The 18,299-nt window shown below is 60.5% G+C and overlaps 3 protein-coding genes across 3 annotated transcripts; all 3 read left to right on the top strand.

The window, feature by feature from the left end:
* Positions 1-2,548: 2,548 nt before the first annotated feature.
* On the top strand, positions 2,549-5,011 carry LOC309596060 (protocadherin beta-15-like). Its single transcript, XM_082323806.1, has one exon. It carries the CDS (start codon positions 2,564-2,566, stop codon positions 5,003-5,005), a length of 2,442 nt encoding a protein of 813 aa, XP_082179932.1. The 5' UTR covers positions 2,549-2,563; the 3' UTR covers positions 5,006-5,011.
* A 3,725-nt stretch (positions 5,012-8,736) lies between these two features.
* Positions 8,737-11,241, top strand: LOC309596058 (protocadherin beta-4-like). The gene has a single exon (XM_082323804.1). The coding sequence runs from the start codon at positions 8,752-8,754 to the stop codon at positions 11,191-11,193; it is 2,442 nt and encodes an 813-aa protein (XP_082179930.1). The 5' UTR covers positions 8,737-8,751; the 3' UTR covers positions 11,194-11,241.
* Positions 11,242-14,915: 3,674 nt separating this feature from the next.
* On the top strand, positions 14,916-17,420 carry LOC309596063 (protocadherin beta-15-like). The gene has a single exon (XM_082323809.1). The coding sequence runs from the start codon at positions 14,931-14,933 to the stop codon at positions 17,370-17,372; it is 2,442 nt and encodes an 813-aa protein (XP_082179935.1). The 5' UTR covers positions 14,916-14,930; the 3' UTR covers positions 17,373-17,420.
* The last annotated feature ends 879 nt before the right edge of the window (positions 17,421-18,299 follow it).

The raw sequence follows: 18,299 nt of genomic DNA, 5'->3' as shown, positions 1-18,299 counted from the left end.
ATAGCTGGAAAGCTTCACGCTGTGTTGTGCTGCAGTTAGAAACTGTACCGTTGTAAACCGGGATACCCTTGTGTGTAAAAGTGAAATAAAGAGAGCAGCTGAATGCCTTGTGTGGAGAGAGTCTTTGTGGAGATGTTCTTTCTGGGGAAGCTCTGTCCAAGTTTTCAAAAGGCCGGGAGGCTTTTTTTTCTCATTTTGTCCCTTGGCTGAGGTGAAGTTGAAGGGGTCCATTTCCTCGCTTTGGAGACGCAGCCGACAGAGCATTCAGTAAAACTGTGGGGATCACGGATTTGCTGGCAGGCCTGTATGGGTCTTGTGAGCCCTGATCTTCTGGCTGCAGCAGGGCCCGGTTCGATTGAGGTCAGGGGAAACTGGCGGCTACCCTAGCAGGGGCCCTGGGTGTGCAAAGGCCTCTGCAAAGGCGTGAGGTGGGGGCAGTGACCTGTCCAACTCTCCCAAGAGCTCCAGCTGCAGATGGCAACTGTAAGGCGTTCAAGCACAAAGTGTTTTGATTCTAAAGGCTTTGGGGGATGGACGGCACAAAGACAGGATACACGTTCCTTTGGGGAAGTATTTGGGGGAGCCCCAGGAGGTGGGCAATTGGTGGGTGAAAACCACTACCAGGGAGAGGATTCGCTCTTGGGAAATGCAGAGGACTACAGTTGTCCCTTCCGCAAAGGCCCCGATAAAAAGGTAAGTCCAGAGGACAAGCTGGTATAGTGATGCTGACTGGAAGACCGCTGTAGCTCGAGGACTGAGTGATCCACAGTCCCGTTAATCTGGGAAGGCACGCGCCTGTGCCGTGCTCTGCTGTGCTGTGCTGCATAAATCCCTGGTCAGCAGGATAAACTCAGCTCTCACTCAGGGGTGGTGAGACAGCTGCCTGCAAGCAAGAAGTCCGCATGCGAACGCCTTTTGCTGTGACAGTAGAAATGATGAATAGAATTGCTGTCTTGCAGGGAAGTCCTAAAACGGTGAGGACACTCTTTCAATTCTATGATGGGGGTCTGCGTGGCACGCTGTGTGTGGCTGGAGTTCTGTGTGAAGCTACTCTGCTCAGGGTTCTCCGCATCTAAAGGGACGAAGGATTCTCTATGCCAGCCTCTTCCTGTAGTGTGAGCTGTAACAGAGGGAGTTGTGAAGGACATCTTAGAGAGTCGGCGTGTCTCTCTTACTGAGATCTCAAGGAGCCAGCATCTCCGGGTGTAAAGCTGCTGCTTCTCAGGTTGCTGCAAGTCGAGGGTCTGGGTGTCTGATGCGGGTGATAACTAGATGGTTTATTGTGGTTTTTCCCCTGTGAGAGGGGGAGGCTGTTTCCCGTATCAGAGGGCCGGAACACACTGCGGAGCTTTCCCGAGGGGCTCGTCGGAGGTGCCGTTTAGGAAGCAATGCGGTGGGCAGGACTTGTCAGAGAGCCTCTCCTGAACGCATGCATGTCCCGCGAATCCGTCAGCACCGTTCTGAGGGATGCTGGCAAGCGCGGGGCTGCAGCAGGCGCTGTTGGCTGAGCAGGAGTGGGAAGCCGGCAAGGCGGAGGGCCGCTTCCCGGCGCCGGAGCGCTGCAGGTGCTGTGTGCGGCTGCGAGTATCGCTGTTGGCCTCTGCAAAGGCGTGAGGTGGGGGCAGTGACCTTTGCAACTGACCCAAGAGCTCCAGCTGCGCTGAGGCGGGCGAGGACGAAGAAGCGCTGTGCAGCTGGCAGCCCGCTGGCGAGAGGGAAGGCAACGCGGGCCGCACGGCCCCTCCCGCCGTTGAGCCGGCGGAGTGGCCGGCCGGCAGGCGCGTCCACGCCTGAGCCTCGCCGGGAGCCGCCTGCGTTCCCCGTCGTCAGCCTGAGATTCCCGAGGAGCCGTAGTGCCGTGCTGGGCTGCTACCTGCGGAGGCTCTCGCCCGGCTGCTCGACCGGGGAGCGCGGCTCGGTGCCGCCGGGCTGAGCCTCCGCCCCACGGCGCCGTGGGAAACGGGTTGTGCTCGTCTCGCCGCCGTGTTTCTCCAAGGGCGCGGACTGGCGTCCCGGCAGCCAAGCGCGCCCGCCTGCCCGCGGGCTCCGGGCAGCGGGGAGCGGGGCAGGACGCGGGGCAGCTGCCGGCGCCGCCCGTGCGCTCGGACTCGAGCGGCGGCCCCGCAGGGCTCTCGGCGCTCCTTCCCGGCGCTTCCCGCCCCGGCGCGGTGTGCGCGCGGGTCCGTGCGCCGGGGCGAGCCGGCAGCGCGGGCAGCGGGCGGCGGCGGGCGCAGTGCCGCCGCGGGCCGCAGGGTGGTGCTCCCGGCCAAGGCGGCGCCGAGCGGCTGCGGGCGGGGAGGCGGCCGAGCCCAGCCCGGCCGAGCGCAGCCCGGCCCAGACGAGCCGGGCAGCGGCGGCGAGCGGCGGCGAGCGGCGGCGAGCGGTGCCCCGTGCAATCCGCTGCCGGGCCACGGCGGCCGCGCTCCGGGCCGCCGGCCGCACTCGGCGAGAGGGAGGGCGCCCGCCCGCCGCCCCGCCGCGCCGCCGCGCCGCCGCCGGGCGCCGCTTTCGGCGGAGGACCGCGCGGGCGATCGGCGAGGCGGAGGCTGTCCGCCGCCGCGACATGGCGATCGCAAGGCAAGTGCTCTGTCTCTCTGCTTTCCTCTCCCTGCCGCACGCTCGCTCCGAGCCCCTCCGCTACTCCGTAGCCGAGGAGGCGGAGAGCGGCTCCGTGGTAGCCAACGTGGCGGAGGACGCGGGGCTGGCCCCGGCGCAGCTCGCGGCTCGCCGCGCCCGCCTGGCCTCGGACGACGGCCGGCAGCACTTTCGCTTAGACCGCGGCACCGGCCGCCTCGTAGTGGCGGACAGGCTGGACCGGGAGGAGCTGTGCGGGCAGTCCGCTACCTGCACGCTCCCCTTCGAGCTCCTGCTGGCGAACCCCCTGCAGTTCTTTCGGGTCGAGGTGGCGGTGCAGGACGTCAACGACCATTCGCCCGTTTTCCCGGAGGAACGAGTCACTTTTAAGATCCCGGAAAGGAGCGACCCGGGCTCGCGTTTCCCGCTGGAGGGGGCTCGGGACCTGGATGTTGGCAGCAACAGCATCCAGGCTTACAGCATCTCTCCCGACAACGAGTACTTTAGTGTCTCCTTTGGCAGTCGGAGTAAGGGAGACAAATATGTGGAACTGGTCTTGGAAAAGCCGCTAGACAGAGAGGAGCAGGCGGAGGTGGGTTTCAGCCTCATCGCCATGGACGGAGGCTCTCCGCCGAGGAGTGGGACCACCCAAATCCACATTGTCGTTCTAGATGTAAATGACAATGCTCCTGTCTTCACAGAGGAGCGGTACATTGGTCAGGTCTTGGAAAATGCACCGGAGGGCTCTGTGGTCCTCAGCGTGGTGGCAACCGATCGGGACATGGGCATCAACGGGGACATCACCTATCAGTTCAGCCAAGCAGTGGGCCAGAGCCACTCGGCATTCGCACTTGACCCCACCAGCGGTGAAATTAAAGTCACAAAGCCTCTGGACTTTGAGGCAGCACAGAATCACGAGCTCAGCGTGCGGGCCACAGATGGCGGGGGCCTCTCGTCAATCTGCAAGGTGTTGGTGGAGGTGGTGGATGTGAATGACAATGCACCAGAGCTGGTGGTCAATTCCTTCAGCAGCCCCCTCCCCGAGAACGCGTTACCCGGGACGGTGGTCGCCCTCTTTACTGTCAGGGACCGAGATGCCGGTGCCAACGGGAAGATCACCTGTGCCCTTGAAGACCAGCTGTCGTTCTCCCTGCGGCCGGCCTATAAGAATTACTACGAGCTGGTGACCGTGAGCACTCTGGACAGGGAGGAGACGGCACGGTACATCCTCACTGTCACAGCAGCAGACGCGGGGTCACCTCCTCTCACGACCACCCAGACCTTCACGGTGGACATCTCCGATGTCAACGACAATGCACCTGTCTTCAACCAGACGTCGTACACCATGCACGTGCGTGAGAACAATGCCCCCACGGTGCTCGTCGGAGCCGTCAGTGCCGCGGATGCCGACGTGGGGCCCAATGCCAAGGTGACCTATTCCCTGGCACCAGCCCACCCCGCAGAGCAGCCTCCCTGCTCCTGCATCTCTGTGAACTCTGAGAACGGGCAGGTGTTTGTGCTGCGGCCTCTGGACTATGAGCAGGTGAGGCAGATGGAAGTCTTGGTGAGCGCCTCCGATGCGGGCTCTCCTCGCCTTAGTGCCAACGTCACCGTCCGCCTTGTCGTGGTGGATGAGAATGACAATGCGCCGCTGGTGCTGTACCCGTCGCATGACAGCAGCCCACCATCCAGCGAGCTGGTGCCCATGTCGGCTGAGGCAGGGTACCTCATCACCAAAGTGGTGGCCGTGGATGCCGACTCGGGGCAGAACTCGTGGCTCTCGTACCACCTGCTGAGGGCCACCGACCCCGGGCTGTTTGTGGTGGGTGCGCAGAGTGGGGAGGTGCGGCTGAGGAGGCCCGTGACAGAGAGAGACACCGTGAAGCAGAAGCTCGTTGTCCTGGTGCGAGACAACGGGCAGCCACCGCTGTCGGCCACCGTGGCGCTGAGCGCACTGCTGCTCAGTGACTTCTCAGACATGCGCCTACCGCACAGCAGCCTGGCCACGGAGGATGACAGCGGCTCCCTGACAACCTATTTAATCATTTCATTGGTCTGTGTCTCGCTCCTCTTCCTCACGTCCACGGCAGCCTTCGTCGCTCGCAAGATGTGCAAGAGAAAGGAGCTGAAGGGTGGGCATGTGGTTTACGGCGCTGGCAACTTGCAGAGCGGCCTGGCTGATTCAGCTGCTGCGGGGACCCTGTCCCACGCCTATTGCTACGAGATCAACCTCACGACAGGCTCGGGCAACAGCGAGTTCAAGTTCCTGAAGCCCATCCTCCCCAGCCTGCCACCACAGCACTGTGGCACGAGCGGGGGCACTGACGGCGAACGAGATTTCCCCCGTGGCCCTATCACCACGGAGGACATGGCACCAGACAACGCCGGCATGCTCTCTGCAGAAGAGTTCAATAGTCTTTCCTTTAACTAGCATGGAGTCAGCCCAGCCAGAGGCTTCATGCCTCCTGATCGGAAGGGAGCTGGGCTACAACACGGGGCAATGGTTCCTCCAGACTAAATCTGCATTTGCAATTGGTGTCACTGATTTCCCTCCAATTCTAAGTCAGAAGAAAGGTTGTCTCCCCCTCCAAACAAACAAAGAAAGAAAGAAAGAAAGAAAGAAAGAAAGAAAGAAAAAACCTAAAGGCTCCCTCTCTCAGGCAATAATATCTTTCAGCTCTGCTGCAGCCATTTCTGAAATGCTTTGAGAGTGGGGTTAGTCCCAGGAGCCCCCGGCTAAGTTCTTGCCTCACTTTTTTTTTTTTTTTATTCTGTGCTGTGTTGCGATGGCAAGGTCAGGCAGACAAATCACATGCTCAGTGAAATGCACGTAGCTCTTGTTCCTTGTCAGAAAAGCAAGGAAGTTGTGAGTACCGTGTTACAATGTGTTGCAAGCGTGGGGCTCTTTCTTCTGTGGGTTTGGGATGCGTCTGTCTGAGCTGTGTGGGCTCTGTGTGTTTTGCCCCCTGGTCATTATGTCTGTCCGGACAGCCGTTGTGTGTCTGCCTATGCTGCACAAAGGCTGCCCGCTGAAGCAGGGAGTAGCTCACATCCAGCCGTTGCGATGCACGCAATTGCAGCTCAGCAGGCAAGAAGGCTGTGTTGACCCTTTGAATACAGAAGTCTCATGTTCTCTGAGGGAGAGCAGCAAAACGCACAACAAGATCTTCCTTTGGCCCATAAGGGGAGGGTTGCGTGGGCTGTCTCCTTGGGATTGCCTTGGAAATATGGCAGCACTAACGGTGTTGGGATAGGCTGTAACCGTGCAGAGCTGTGAGAACATGTTCATTGTCGTTGGGTGCACTGTATGAAAACGCCACGAGGTGCTTCAAAGGACTGTGTCTGAAGGTCGAATCGAGATGAACTTGGAAAAGGGCCCTTGACTTTGGTCTCATGCTTGTTGTTCCGGAATTCAGAGGCTTCTTGATGGGAGTGGAAAGGTGTCCCGATATGATTTTCTGGGTTTGTGTTAGAGCATTTGCATCCTCCTTTTTGCCCTTTCTCCTTCTACCCTGCAGACTGCCTTTGAGCATTGTCTTACCTATTCCTCTTGAGAAGGACTGTCACCCCATGTGTAATAACGGATTGCTTGACTGCAGGCAGTGTGGCAGGGAATAGCTGGAAAGCTTCACGCTGTGTTGTGCTGCAGTTAGAAACTGTACCGTTGTAAACCGGGATACCCTTGTGTGTAAAAGTGAAATAAAGAGAGCAGCTGAATGCCTTGTGTGGAGAGAGTCTTTGTGGAGATGTTCTTTCTGGGGAAGCTCTGTCCAAGTTTTCAAAAGGCCGGGAGGCTTTTTTTTCTCATTTTGTCCCTTGGCTGAGGTGAAGTTGAAGGGGTCCATTTCCTCGCTTTGGAGACGCAGCCGACAGAGCATTCAGTAAAACTGTGGGGATCACGGATTTGCTGGCAGGCCTGTATGGGTCTTGTGAGCCCTGATCTTCTGGCTGCAGCAGGGCCCGGTTCGATTGAGGTCAGGGGAAACTGGCGGCTACCCTAGCAGGGGCCCTGGGTGTGCAAAGGCCTCTGCAAAGGCGTGAGGTGGGGGCAGTGACCTGTCCAACTCTCCCAAGAGCTCCAGCTGCAGATGGCAACTGTAAGGCGTTCAAGCACAAAGTGTTTTGATTCTAAAGGCTTTGGGGGATGGACGGCACAAAGACAGGATACACGTTCCTTTGGGGAAGTATTTGGGGGAGCCCCAGGAGGTGGGCAATTGGTGGGTGAAAACCACTACCAGGGAGAGGATTCGCTCTTGGGAAATGCAGAGGACTACAGTTGTCCCTTCCGCAAAGGCCCCGATAAAAAGGTAAGTCCAGAGGACAAGCTGGTATAGTGATGCTGACTGGAAGACCGCTGTAGCTCGAGGACTGAGTGATCCACAGTCCCGTTAATCTGGGAAGGCACGCGCCTGTGCCGTGCTCTGCTGTGCTGTGCTGCATAAATCCCTGGTCAGCAGGATAAACTCAGCTCTCACTCAGGGGTGGTGAGACAGCTGCCTGCAAGCAAGAAGTCCGCATGCGAACGCCTTTTGCTGTGACAGTAGAAATGATGAATAGAATTGCTGTCTTGCAGGGAAGTCCTAAAACGGTGAGGACACTCTTTCAATTCTATGATGGGGGTCTGCGTGGCACGCTGTGTGTGGCTGGAGTTCTGTGTGAAGCTACTCTGCTCAGGGTTCTCCGCATCTAAAGGGACGAAGGATTCTCTATGCCAGCCTCTTCCTGTAGTGTGAGCTGTAACAGAGGGAGTTGTGAAGGACATCTTAGAGAGTCGGCGTGTCTCTCTTACTGAGATCTCAAGGAGCCAGCATCTCCGGGTGTAAAGCTGCTGCTTCTCAGGTTGCTGCAAGTCGAGGGTCTGGGTGTCTGATGCGGGTGATAACTAGATGGTTTATTGTGGTTTTTCCCCTGTGAGAGGGGGAGGCTGTTTCCCGTATCAGAGGGCCGGAACACACTGCGGAGCTTTCCCGAGGGGCTCGTCGGAGGTGCCGTTTAGGAAGCAATGCGGTGGGCAGGACTTGTCAGAGAGCCTCTCCTGAACGCATGCATGTCCCGCGAATCCGTCAGCACCGTTCTGAGGGATGCTGGCAAGCGCGGGGCTGCAGCAGGCGCTGTTGGCTGAGCAGGAGTGGGAAGCCGGCAAGGCGGAGGGCCGCTTCCCGGCGCCGGAGCGCTGCAGGTGCTGTGTGCGGCTGCGAGTATCGCTGTTGGCCTCTGCAAAGGCGTGAGGTGGGGGCAGTGACCTTTGCAACTGACCCAAGAGCTCCAGCTGCGCTGAGGCGGGCGAGGACGAAGAAGCGCTGTGCAGCTGGCAGCCCGCTGGCGAGAGGGAAGGCAACGCGGGCCGCACGGCCCCTCCCGCCGTTGAGCCGGCGGAGTGGCCGGCCGGCAGGCGCGTCCACGCCTGAGCCTCGCCGGGAGCCGCCTGCGTTCCCCGTCGTCAGCCTGAGATTCCCGAGGAGCCGTAGTGCCGTGCTGGGCTGCTACCTGCGGAGGCTCTCGCCCGGCTGCTCGACCGGGGAGCGCGGCTCGGTGCCGCCGGGCTGAGCCTCCGCCCCACGGCGCCGTGGGAAACGGGTTGTGCTCGTCTCGCCGCCGTGTTTCTCCAAGGGCGCGGACTGGCGTCCCGGCAGCCAAGCGCGCCCGCCTGCCCGCGGGCTCCGGGCAGCGGGGAGCGGGGCAGGACGCGGGGCAGCTGCCGGCGCCGCCCGTGCGCTCGGACTCGAGCGGCGGCCCCGCAGGGCTCTCGGCGCTCCTTCCCGGCGCTTCCCGCCCCGGCGCGGTGTGCGCGCGGGTCCGTGCGCCGGGGCGAGCCGGCAGCGCGGGCAGCGGGCGGCGGCGGGCGCAGTGCCGCCGCGGGCCGCAGGGTGGTGCTCCCGGCCAAGGCGGCGCCGAGCGGCTGCGGGCGGGGAGGCGGCCGAGCCCAGCCCGGCCGAGCGCAGCCCGGCCCAGACGAGCCGGGCAGCGGCGGCGAGCGGCGGCGAGCGGCGGCGAGCGGTGCCCCGTGCAATCCGCTGCCGGGCCACGGCGGCCGCGCTCCGGGCCGCCGGCCGCACTCGGCGAGAGGGAGGGCGCCCGCCCGCCGCCCCGCCGCGCCGCCGCGCCGCCGCCGGGCGCCGCTTTCGGCGGAGGACCGCGCGGGCGATCGGCGAGGCGGAGGCTGTCCGCCGCCGCGACATGGCGATCGCAAGGCAAGTGCTCTGTCTCTCTGCTTTCCTCTCCCTGCCGCACGCTCGCTCCGAGCCCCTCCGCTACTCCGTAGCCGAGGAGGCGGAGAGCGGCTCCGTGGTAGCCAACGTGGCGGAGGACGCGGGGCTGGCCCCGGCGCAGCTCGCGGCTCGCCGCGCCCGCCTGGCCTCGGACGACGGCCGGCAGCACTTTCGCTTAGACCGCGGCACCGGCCGCCTCGTAGTGGCGGACAGGCTGGACCGGGAGGAGCTGTGCGGGCAGTCCGCTACCTGCACGCTCCCCTTCGAGCTCCTGCTGGCGAACCCCCTGCAGTTCTTTCGGGTCGAGGTGGCGGTGCAGGACGTCAACGACCATTCGCCCGTTTTCCCGGAGGAACGAGTCACTTTTAAGATCCTGGAAAGGAGCGACCCGGGCTCGCGTTTCCCGCTGGAGGGGGCTCGGGACCTGGATGTTGGCAGCAACAGCATCCAGGCTTACAGCATCTCTCCCGACAACGAGTACTTTAGTGTCTTCTTTGGGAGTCGGAGTAAGGGAGACAAGTATGTGGAACTGGTCTTGGAAAAGCCTCTAGACAGAGAGGAGCAGGTGGAGGTGGGTTTCAGCCTCATCGCTGTGGATGGAGGCTCTCCGCCGAGGAGTGGGACCACCCAAATCCACATTGTCGTTCTAGATGTAAATGACAATGCTCCTGTCTTCACGGAGGAGCGGTACCTTGGTCAGGTTTTGGAAAATGCACCAGAGGGCTCTGTGGTCCTCAGCGTGGTGGCAACCGATCGGGACATGGGCATCAACGGGGACATCACCTATCAGTTCAGCCAAGCAGTGGGCCAGAGCCACTCGGCATTCGCACTTGACCCCACCAGCGGTGAAATTAAAGTCACAAAGCCTCTGGACTTTGAGGCAGCACAGAATCACGAGCTCAGCGTGCGGGCCACAGATGGCGGGGGCCTCTCGTCAATCTGCAAGGTGTTGGTGGAGGTGGTGGATGTGAATGACAATGCACCAGAGCTGGTGGTCAATTCCTTCAGCAGCCCCCTCCCCGAGAACGCGTTACCCGGGACGGTGGTCGCCCTCTTTACTGTCAGGGACCGAGATGCCGGTGCCAACGGGAAGATCACCTGTGCCCTTGAAGACCAGCTGTCGTTCTCCCTGCGGCCGGCCTATAAGAATTACTACGAGCTGGTGACCGTGAGCACTCTGGACAGGGAGGAGACGGCACGGTACATCCTCACTGTCACAGCAGCAGACGCGGGGTCACCTCCTCTCACGACCACCCAGACCTTCACGGTGGACATCTCCGATGTCAATGACAATGCACCTGTCTTCAACCAGACGTCGTACACCATGCATGTGCGTGAGAACAATGCCCCCACGGTGCTCGTCGGAGCCGTCAGTGCCACGGATGCCGACGTGGGGCCCAATGCCAAGGTGACCTATTCCCTGGCACCAGCCCACCCCGCAGAGCAGCCTCCCTGCTCCTGCATCTCTGTGAACTCTGAGAACGGGCAGGTGTTTGTGCTGCGGCCTCTGGACTATGAGCAGGTGAGGCAGATGGAAGTCTTGGTGAGCGCCTCCGATGCGGGCTCTCCTCGCCTTAGTGCCAACGTCACCGTCCGCCTTGTCGTGGTGGATGAGAATGACAATGCGCCGCTGGTGCTGTACCCGTCGCACGACAGCAGCCCACCATCCAGCGAGCTGGTGCCCATGTCGGCTGAGGCAGGGTACCTCATCACCAAAGTGGTGGCCGTGGATGCCGACTCGGGGCAGAACTCGTGGCTCTCGTACCACCTGCTGAGGGCCACCGACCCCGGGCTGTTTGTGGTGGGTGCGCAGAGTGGGGAGGTGCGGCTGAGGAGGCCCGTGACAGAGAGAGACACCGTGAAGCAGAAGCTCGTTGTCCTGGTGCGAGACAACGGGCAGCCACCGCTGTCGGCCACCGTGGCGCTGAGCGCACTGCTGCTCAGTGACTTCTCAGACATGCGCCTACCGCACAGCAGCCTGGCCACGGAGGATGACAGCGGCTCCCTGACAACCTATTTAATCATTTCATTGGTCTGTGTCTCGCTCCTCTTCCTCACGTCCACGGCAGCCTTCGTCGCTCGCAAGATGTGCAAGAGAAAGGAGCTGAAGGGTGGGCATGTGGTTTACGGCGCTGGCAACTTGCAGAGCGGCCTGGCTGATTCAGCTGCTGCGGGGACCCTGTCCCACGCCTATTGCTACGAGATCAACCTCACGACAGGCTCGGGCAACAGCGAGTTCAAGTTCCTGAAGCCCATCCTCCCCAGCCTGCCACCACAGCACTGTGGCACGAGCGGGGGCACTGACGGCGAACGAGATTTCCCCCGTGGCCCTATCACCACGGAGGACATGGCACCAGACAACGCCGGCATGCTCTCTGCAGAAGAGTTCAATAGTCTTTCCTTTAACTAGCATGGAGTCAGCCCAGCCAGAGGCTTCATGCCTCCTGATCGGAAGGGAGCTGGGCTACAACACGGGGCAATGGTTCCTCCAGACTAAATCTGCATTTGCAATTGGTGTCACTGATTTCCCTCCAATTCTAAGTCAGAAGAAAGGTTGTCTCCCCCTCCAAACAAACAAACAAACAACCAAACAAACAAACAAACAAAGAAAAAACCTAAAGGCTCCCTCTCTCAGGCAATAATATCTTTCAGCTCTGCTGCAGCCATTTCTGAAATGCTTTGAGAGTGGGGTTAGTCCCAGGAGCCCCCGGCTAAGTTCTTGCCTCACTTTTTTTTTTTATTCTGTGCTGTGTTGCGATGGCAAGGTCAGGCAGACAAATCACATGCTCAGTGAAATGCACGTAGCTCTTGTTCCTTGTCAGAAAAGCAAGGAAGTTGTGAGTACCGTGTTACAATGTGTTGCAAGCGTGGGGCTCTTTCTTCTGTGGGTTTGGGATGTGTCTGTCTGAGCTGTGTGGGCTCTGTGTGTTTTGCCCCCGGTCATTATGTCTGTCCGGACAGCCGTTGTGTGTCTGCCTATGCTGCACAAAGGCTGCCCGCTGAAGCAGGGAGTAGCTCACATCCAGCCGTTGCGATGCACGCAATTGCAGCTCAGCAGGCAAGAAGGCTGTGTTGACCCTTTGAATACAGAAGTCTCATGTTCTCTGAGGGAGAGCAGCAAAACGCACAACAAGATCTTCCTTTGGCCCATAAGGGGAGGGTTGCGTGGGCTGTCTCCTTGGGATTGCCTTGGAAATATGGCAGCACTAACGGTGTTGGGATAGGCTGTAACCGTGCAGAGCTGTGAGAACATGTTCATTGTCGTTGGGTGCACTGTATGAAAACGCCACGAGGTGCTTCAAAGGACTGTGTCTGAAGGTCGAATCGAGATGAACTTGGAAAAGGGCCCTTGACTTTGGTCTCATGCTTGTTGTTCCGGAATTCAGAGGCTTCTTGATGGGAGTGGAAAGGTGTCCCGATATGATTTTCTGGGTTTGTGTTAGAGCATTTGCATCCTCCTTTTTGCCCTTTCTCCTTCTACCCTGCAGACTGCCTTTGAGCATTGTCTTACCTATTCCTCTTGAGAAGGACTGTCACCCCATGTGTAATAACGGATTGCTTGACTGCAGGCAGTGTGGCAGGGAATAGCTGGAAAGCTTCACGCTGTGTTGTGCTGCAGTTAGAAACTGTACCGTTGTAAACCGGGATACCCTTGTGTGTAAAAGTGAAATAAAGAGAGCAGCTGAATGCCTTGTGTGGAGAGAGTCTTTGTGGAGATGTTCTTTCTGGGGAAGCTCTGTCCAAGTTTTCAAAAGGCCGGGAGGCTTTTTTTTCTCATTTTGTCCCTTGGCTGAGGTGAAGTTGAAGGGGTCCATTTCCTCGCTTTGGAGACGCAGCCGACAGAGCATTCAGTAAAACTGTGGGGATCACGGATTTGCTGGCAGGCCTGTATGGGTCTTGTGAGCCCTGATCTTCTGGCTGCAGCAGGGCCCGGTTCGATCGAGGTCAGGGGAAACTGGCGGCTACCCTAGCAGGGGCCCTGGGTGTGCAAAGGCCTCTGCAAAGGCGTGAGGTGGGGGCAGTGACCTGTCCAACTCTCCCAAGAGCTCCAGCTGCAGATGGCAACTGCAAGGCGTTCAAGCACAAAGTGTTTTGATTCTAAAGGCTTTGGGGGATGGACAGCACAAAGACAGGATACACGTTCCTTTGGGGAAGTATTTGGGGGAGCCCCAGGAGGTGGGCAATTGGTGGGTGAAAACCACTACCAGGGAGAGGATTCGCTCTTGGGAAATGCAGAGGACTACAGTTGTCCCTTCCGCAAAGGCCCCGATAAAAAGGTAAGTCCAGAGGACAAGCTGGTATAGTGATGCTGACTGGAAGACCGCTGTAGCTCGAGGACTGAGTGATCCACAGTCCCGTTAATCTGGGAAGGCACGCGCCTGTGCCGTGCTCTGCTGTGCTGTGCTGCATAAATCCCTGGTCAGCAGGATAAACTCAGCTCTCACTCAGGGGTGGTGAGACAGCTGCCTGCAAGCAAGAAGTCCGCATGCGAACGCCTTTTGCTGTGACAGTAGAAATGATGAATAGAATTGCTGTCTTGCAGGGAAGTCCTAAAACGGTGAGGACACTCTTTCAATTCTATGATGGGGGTCTGCGTGGCACGCTGTGTGTGGCTGGAGTTCTGTGTGAAGCTACTCTGCTCAGGGTTCTCCGCATCTAAAGGGACGAAGGATTCTCTATGCCAGCCTCTTCCTGTAGTGTGAGCTGTAACAGAGGGAGTTGTGAAGGACATCTTAGAGAGTCGGCGTGTCTCTCTTACTGAGATCTCAAGGAGCCAGCATCTCCGGGTGTAAAGCTGCTGCTTCTCAGGTTGCTGCAAGTCGAGGGTCTGGGTGTCTGATGCGGGTGATAACTAGATGGTTTATTGTGGTTTTTCCCCTGTGAGAGGGGGAGGCTGTTTCCCGTATCAGAGGGCCGGAACACACTGCGGAGCTTTCCCGAGGGGCTCGTCGGAGGTGCCGTTTAGGAAGCAATGCGGTGGGCAGGACTTGTCAGAGAGCCTCTCCTGAACGCATGCATGTCCCGCGAATCCGTCAGCACCGTTCTGAGGGATGCTGGCAAGCGCGGGGCTGCAGCAGGCGCTGTTGGCTGAGCAGGAGTGGGAAGCCGGCAAGGCGGAGGGCCGCTTCCCGGCGCCGGAGCGCTGCAGGTGCTGTGTGCGGCTGCGAGTATCGCTGTTGGCCTCTGCAAAGGCGTGAGGTGGGGGCAGTGACCTTTGCAACTGACCCAAGAGCTCCAGCTGCGCTGAGGCGGGCGAGGACGAAGAAGCGCTGTGCAGCTGGCAGCCCGCTGGCGAGAGGGAAGGCAACGCGGGCCGCACGGCCCCTCCCGCCGTTGAGCCGGCGGAGTGGCCGGCCGGCAGGCGCGTCCACGCCTGAGCCTCGCCGGGAGCCGCCTGCGTTCCCCGTCGTCAGCCTGAGATTCCCGAGGAGCCGTAGTGCCGTGCTGGGCTGCTACCTGCGGAGGCTCTCGCCCGGCTGCTCGACCGGGGAGCGCGGCTCGGTGCCGCCGGGCTGAGCCTCCGCCCCACGGCGCCGTGGGAAACGGGTTGTGCTCGTCTCGCCGCCGTGTTTCTCCAAGGGCGCGGACTGGCGTCCCGGCAGCCAAGCGCGCCCGCCTGCCCGCGGGCTCCGGGCAGCGGGGAGCGGGGCAGGACGCGGGGCAGCTGCCGGCGCCGCCCGTGCGCTCGGACTCGAGCGGCGGCCCCGCAGGGCTCTCGGCGCTCCTTCCCGGCGCTTCCCGCCCCGGCGCGGTGTGCGCGCGGGTCCGTGCGCCGGGGCGAGCCGGCAGCGCGGGCAGCGGGCGGCGGCGGGCGCAGTGCCGCCGCGGGCCGCAGGGTGGTGCTCCCGGCCAAGGCGGCGCCGAGCGGCTGCGGGCGGGGAGGCGGCCGAGCCCAGCCCGGCCGAGCGCAGCCCGGCCCAGACGAGCCGGGCAGCGGCGGCGAGCGGCGGCGAGCGGCGGCGAGCGGTGCCCCGTGCAATCCGCTGCCGGGCCACGGCGGCCGCGCTCCGGGCCGCCGGCCGCACTCGGCGAGAGGGAGGGCGCCCGCCCGCCGCCCCGCCGCGCCGCCGCGCCGCCGCCGGGCGCCGCTTTCGGCGGAGGACCGCGCGGGCGATCGGCGAGGCGGAGGCTGTCCGCCGCCGCGACATGGCGATCGCAAGGCAAGTGCTCTGTCTCTCTGCTTTCCTCTCCCTGCCGCACGCTCGCTCCGAGCCCCTCCGCTACTCCGTAGCCGAGGAGGCGGAGAGCGGCTCCGTGGTAGCCAACGTGGCGGAGGACGCGGGGCTGGCCCCGGCGCAGCTCGCGGCTCGCCGCGCCCGCCTGGCCTCGGACGACGGCCGGCAGCACTTTCGCTTAGACCGCGGCACCGGCCGCCTCGTAGTGGCGGACAGGCTGGACCGGGAGGAGCTGTGCGGGCAGTCCGCTACCTGCACGCTCCCCTTCGAGCTCCTGCTGGCGAACCCCCTGCAGTTCTTTCGGGTCGAGGTGGCGGTGCAGGACGTCAACGACCATTCGCCCGTTTTCCCGGAGGAACGAGTCACTTTTAAGATCCTGGAAAGGAGCGACCCGGGCTCGCGTTTCCCGCTGGAGGGGGCTCGGGACCTGGATGTTGGCAGCAACAGCATCCAGGCTTACAGCATCTCTCCCGACAACGAGTACTTTAGTGTCTCCTTTGGGAGTCGGAGTAAGGGGAAGAAGTATGTGGAACTGGTCTTGGAAAAGCCTCTAGACAGAGAGGAGCAGGCGGAGGTGGGTTTCAGCCTCATCGCCACGGACGGAGGCTCTCCGCCCAGGAGTGGCACCGCCCAAATCCACATTGTCGTTCTAGATGTAAATGACAATGCTCCTGTCTTCACAGAGGAGCTGTACGTTGGTCAGGTTTTGGAAAATGCACCAGAGGGCTCTGTGGTCCTCAGCGTGGTGGCAACCGATCGGGACATGGGCATCAACGGGGACATCACCTATCAGTTCAGCCAAGCAGTGGGCCAGAGCCACTCGGCATTCGCACTTGACCCCACCAGCGGTGAAATTAAAGTCACAAAGCCTCTGGACTTTGAGGCAGCACAGAATCACGAGCTCAGCGTGCGGGCCACAGATGGCGGGGGCCTCTCGTCAATCTGCAAGGTGTTGGTGGAGGTGGTGGATGTGAATGACAATGCACCAGAGCTGGTGGTCAATTCCTTCAGCAGCCCCCTCCCCGAGAACGCGTTACCCGGGACGGTGGTCGCCCTCTTTACTGTCAGGGACCGAGATGCCGGTGCCAACGGGAAGATCACCTGTGCCCTTGAAGACCAGCTGTCGTTCTCCCTGCGGCCGGCCTATAAGAATTACTACGAGCTGGTGACCGTGAGCACTCTGGACAGGGAGGAGACGGCACGGTACATCCTCACTGTCACAGCAGCAGACGCGGGGTCACCTCCTCTCACGACCACCCAGACCTTCACGGTGGACATCTCCGATGTCAACGACAATGCACCTGTCTTCAACCAGACGTCGTACACCATGCATGTGCGTGAGAACAATGCCCCCACGGTGCTCGTCGGAGCCGTCAGTGCCACGGATGCCGACGTGGGGCCCAATGCCAAGGTGACCTATTCCCTGGCACCAGCCCACCCCGCAGAGCAGCCTCCCTGCTCCTGCATCTCTGTGAACTCTGAGAACGGGCAGGTGTTTGTGCTGCGGCCTCTGGACTATGAGCAGGTGAGGCAGATGGAAGTCTTGGTGAGCGCCTCCGATGCGGGCTCTCCTCGCCTTAGTGCCAACGTCACCGTCCGCCTTGTCGTGGTGGATGAGAATGACAATGCGCCGCTGGTGCTGTACCCGTCGCACGACAGCAGCCCACCATCCAGCGAGCTGGTGCCCATGTCGGCTGAGGCAGGGTACCTCATCACCAAAGTGGTGGCCGTGGATGCCGACTCGGGGCAGAACTCGTGGCTCTCGTACCACCTGCTGAGGGCCACCGACCCCGGGCTGTTTGTGGTGGGTGCGCAGAGTGGGGAGGTGCGGCTGAGGAGGCCCGTGACAGAGAGAGACACCGTGAAGCAGAAGCTCGTTGTCCTGGTGCGAGACAACGGGCAGCCACCGCTGTCGGCCACCGTGGCGCTGAGCGCACTGCTGCTCAGTGACTTCTCAGACATGCGCCTACCGCACAGCAGCCTGGCCACGGAGGATGACAGCGGCTCCCTGACAACCTATTTAATCATTTCATTGGTCTGTGTCTCGCTCCTCTTCCTCACGTCCACGGCAGCCTTCGTCGCTCGCATGATGTGCAAGAGAAAGGAGCTGAAGGGTGGGCATGTGGTTTACGGCGCTGGCAACTTGCAGAGCGGCCTGGCTGATTCAGCTGCTGCGGGGACCCTGTCCCACGCCTATTGCTACGAGATCAACCTCACGACAGGCTCGGGCAACAGCGAGTTCAAGTTCCTGAAGCCCATCCTCCCCAGCCTGCCACCACAGCACTGTGGCACGAGCGGGGGCACTGACGGCGAACGAGATTTCCCCCGTGGCCCTATCACCACGGAGGACATGGCACCAGACAACGCCGGCATGCTCTCTGCAGAAGAGTTCAATAGTCTTTCCTTTAACTAGCATGGAGTCAGCCCAGCCAGAGGCTTCATGCCTCCTGATCGGAAGGGAGCTGGGCTACAACACGGGGCAATGGTTCCTCCAGACTAAATCTGCATTTGCAATTGGTGTCACTGATTTCCCTCCAATTCTAAGTCAGAAGAAAGGTTGTCTCCCCCTCCAAACAAACAAACAAACAACCAACCAAACAAACAAACAAAGAAAAAACCTAAAGGCTCCCTCTCTCAGGCAATAATATCTTTCAGCTCTGCTGCAGCCATTTCTGAAATGCTTTGAGAGTGGGGTTAGTCCCAGGAGCCCCCGGCTAAGTTCTTGCCTCACTTTTTTTTTTTTTTTATTCTGTGCTGTGTTGCGATGGCAAGGTCAGGCAGACAAATCACATGCTCAGTGAAATGCACGTAGCTCTTGTTCCTTGTCAGAAAAGCAAGGAAGTTGTGAGTACCGTGTTACAATGTGTTGCAAGCGTGGGGCTCTTTCTTCTGTGGGTTTGGGATGCGTCTGTCTGAGCTGTGTGGGCTCTGTGTGTTTTGCCCCCTGGTCATTATGTCTGTCCGGACAGCCGTTGTGTGTCTGCCTATGCTGCACAAAGGCTGCCCGCTGAAGCAGGGAGTAGCTCACATCCAGCCGTTGCGATGCACGCAATTGCAGCTCAGCAGGCAAGAAGGCTGTGTTGACCCTTTGAATACAGAAGTCTCATGTTCTCTGAGGGAGAGCAGCAAAACGCACAACAAGATCTTCCTTTGGCCCATAAGGGGAGGGTTGCGTGGGCTGTCTCCTTGGGATTGCCTTGGAAATATGGCAGCACTAACGGTGTTGGGATAGGCTGTAACTGTGCAGAGCTGTGAGAACATGTTCATTGTCGTTGGGTGCACTGTATGAAAACGCCACGAGGTGCTTCAAAGGACTGTGTCTGAAGGTCGAATCGAGATG

This window comes from Platalea leucorodia, assembly GCF_965183815.1.
Source record: "Platalea leucorodia genome assembly, chromosome: 11".
Classification (NCBI taxonomy): domain Eukaryota; kingdom Metazoa; phylum Chordata; class Aves; order Pelecaniformes; family Threskiornithidae; genus Platalea; species Platalea leucorodia.
This window is presented reverse-complemented; position numbering and strand designations above follow the sequence as displayed.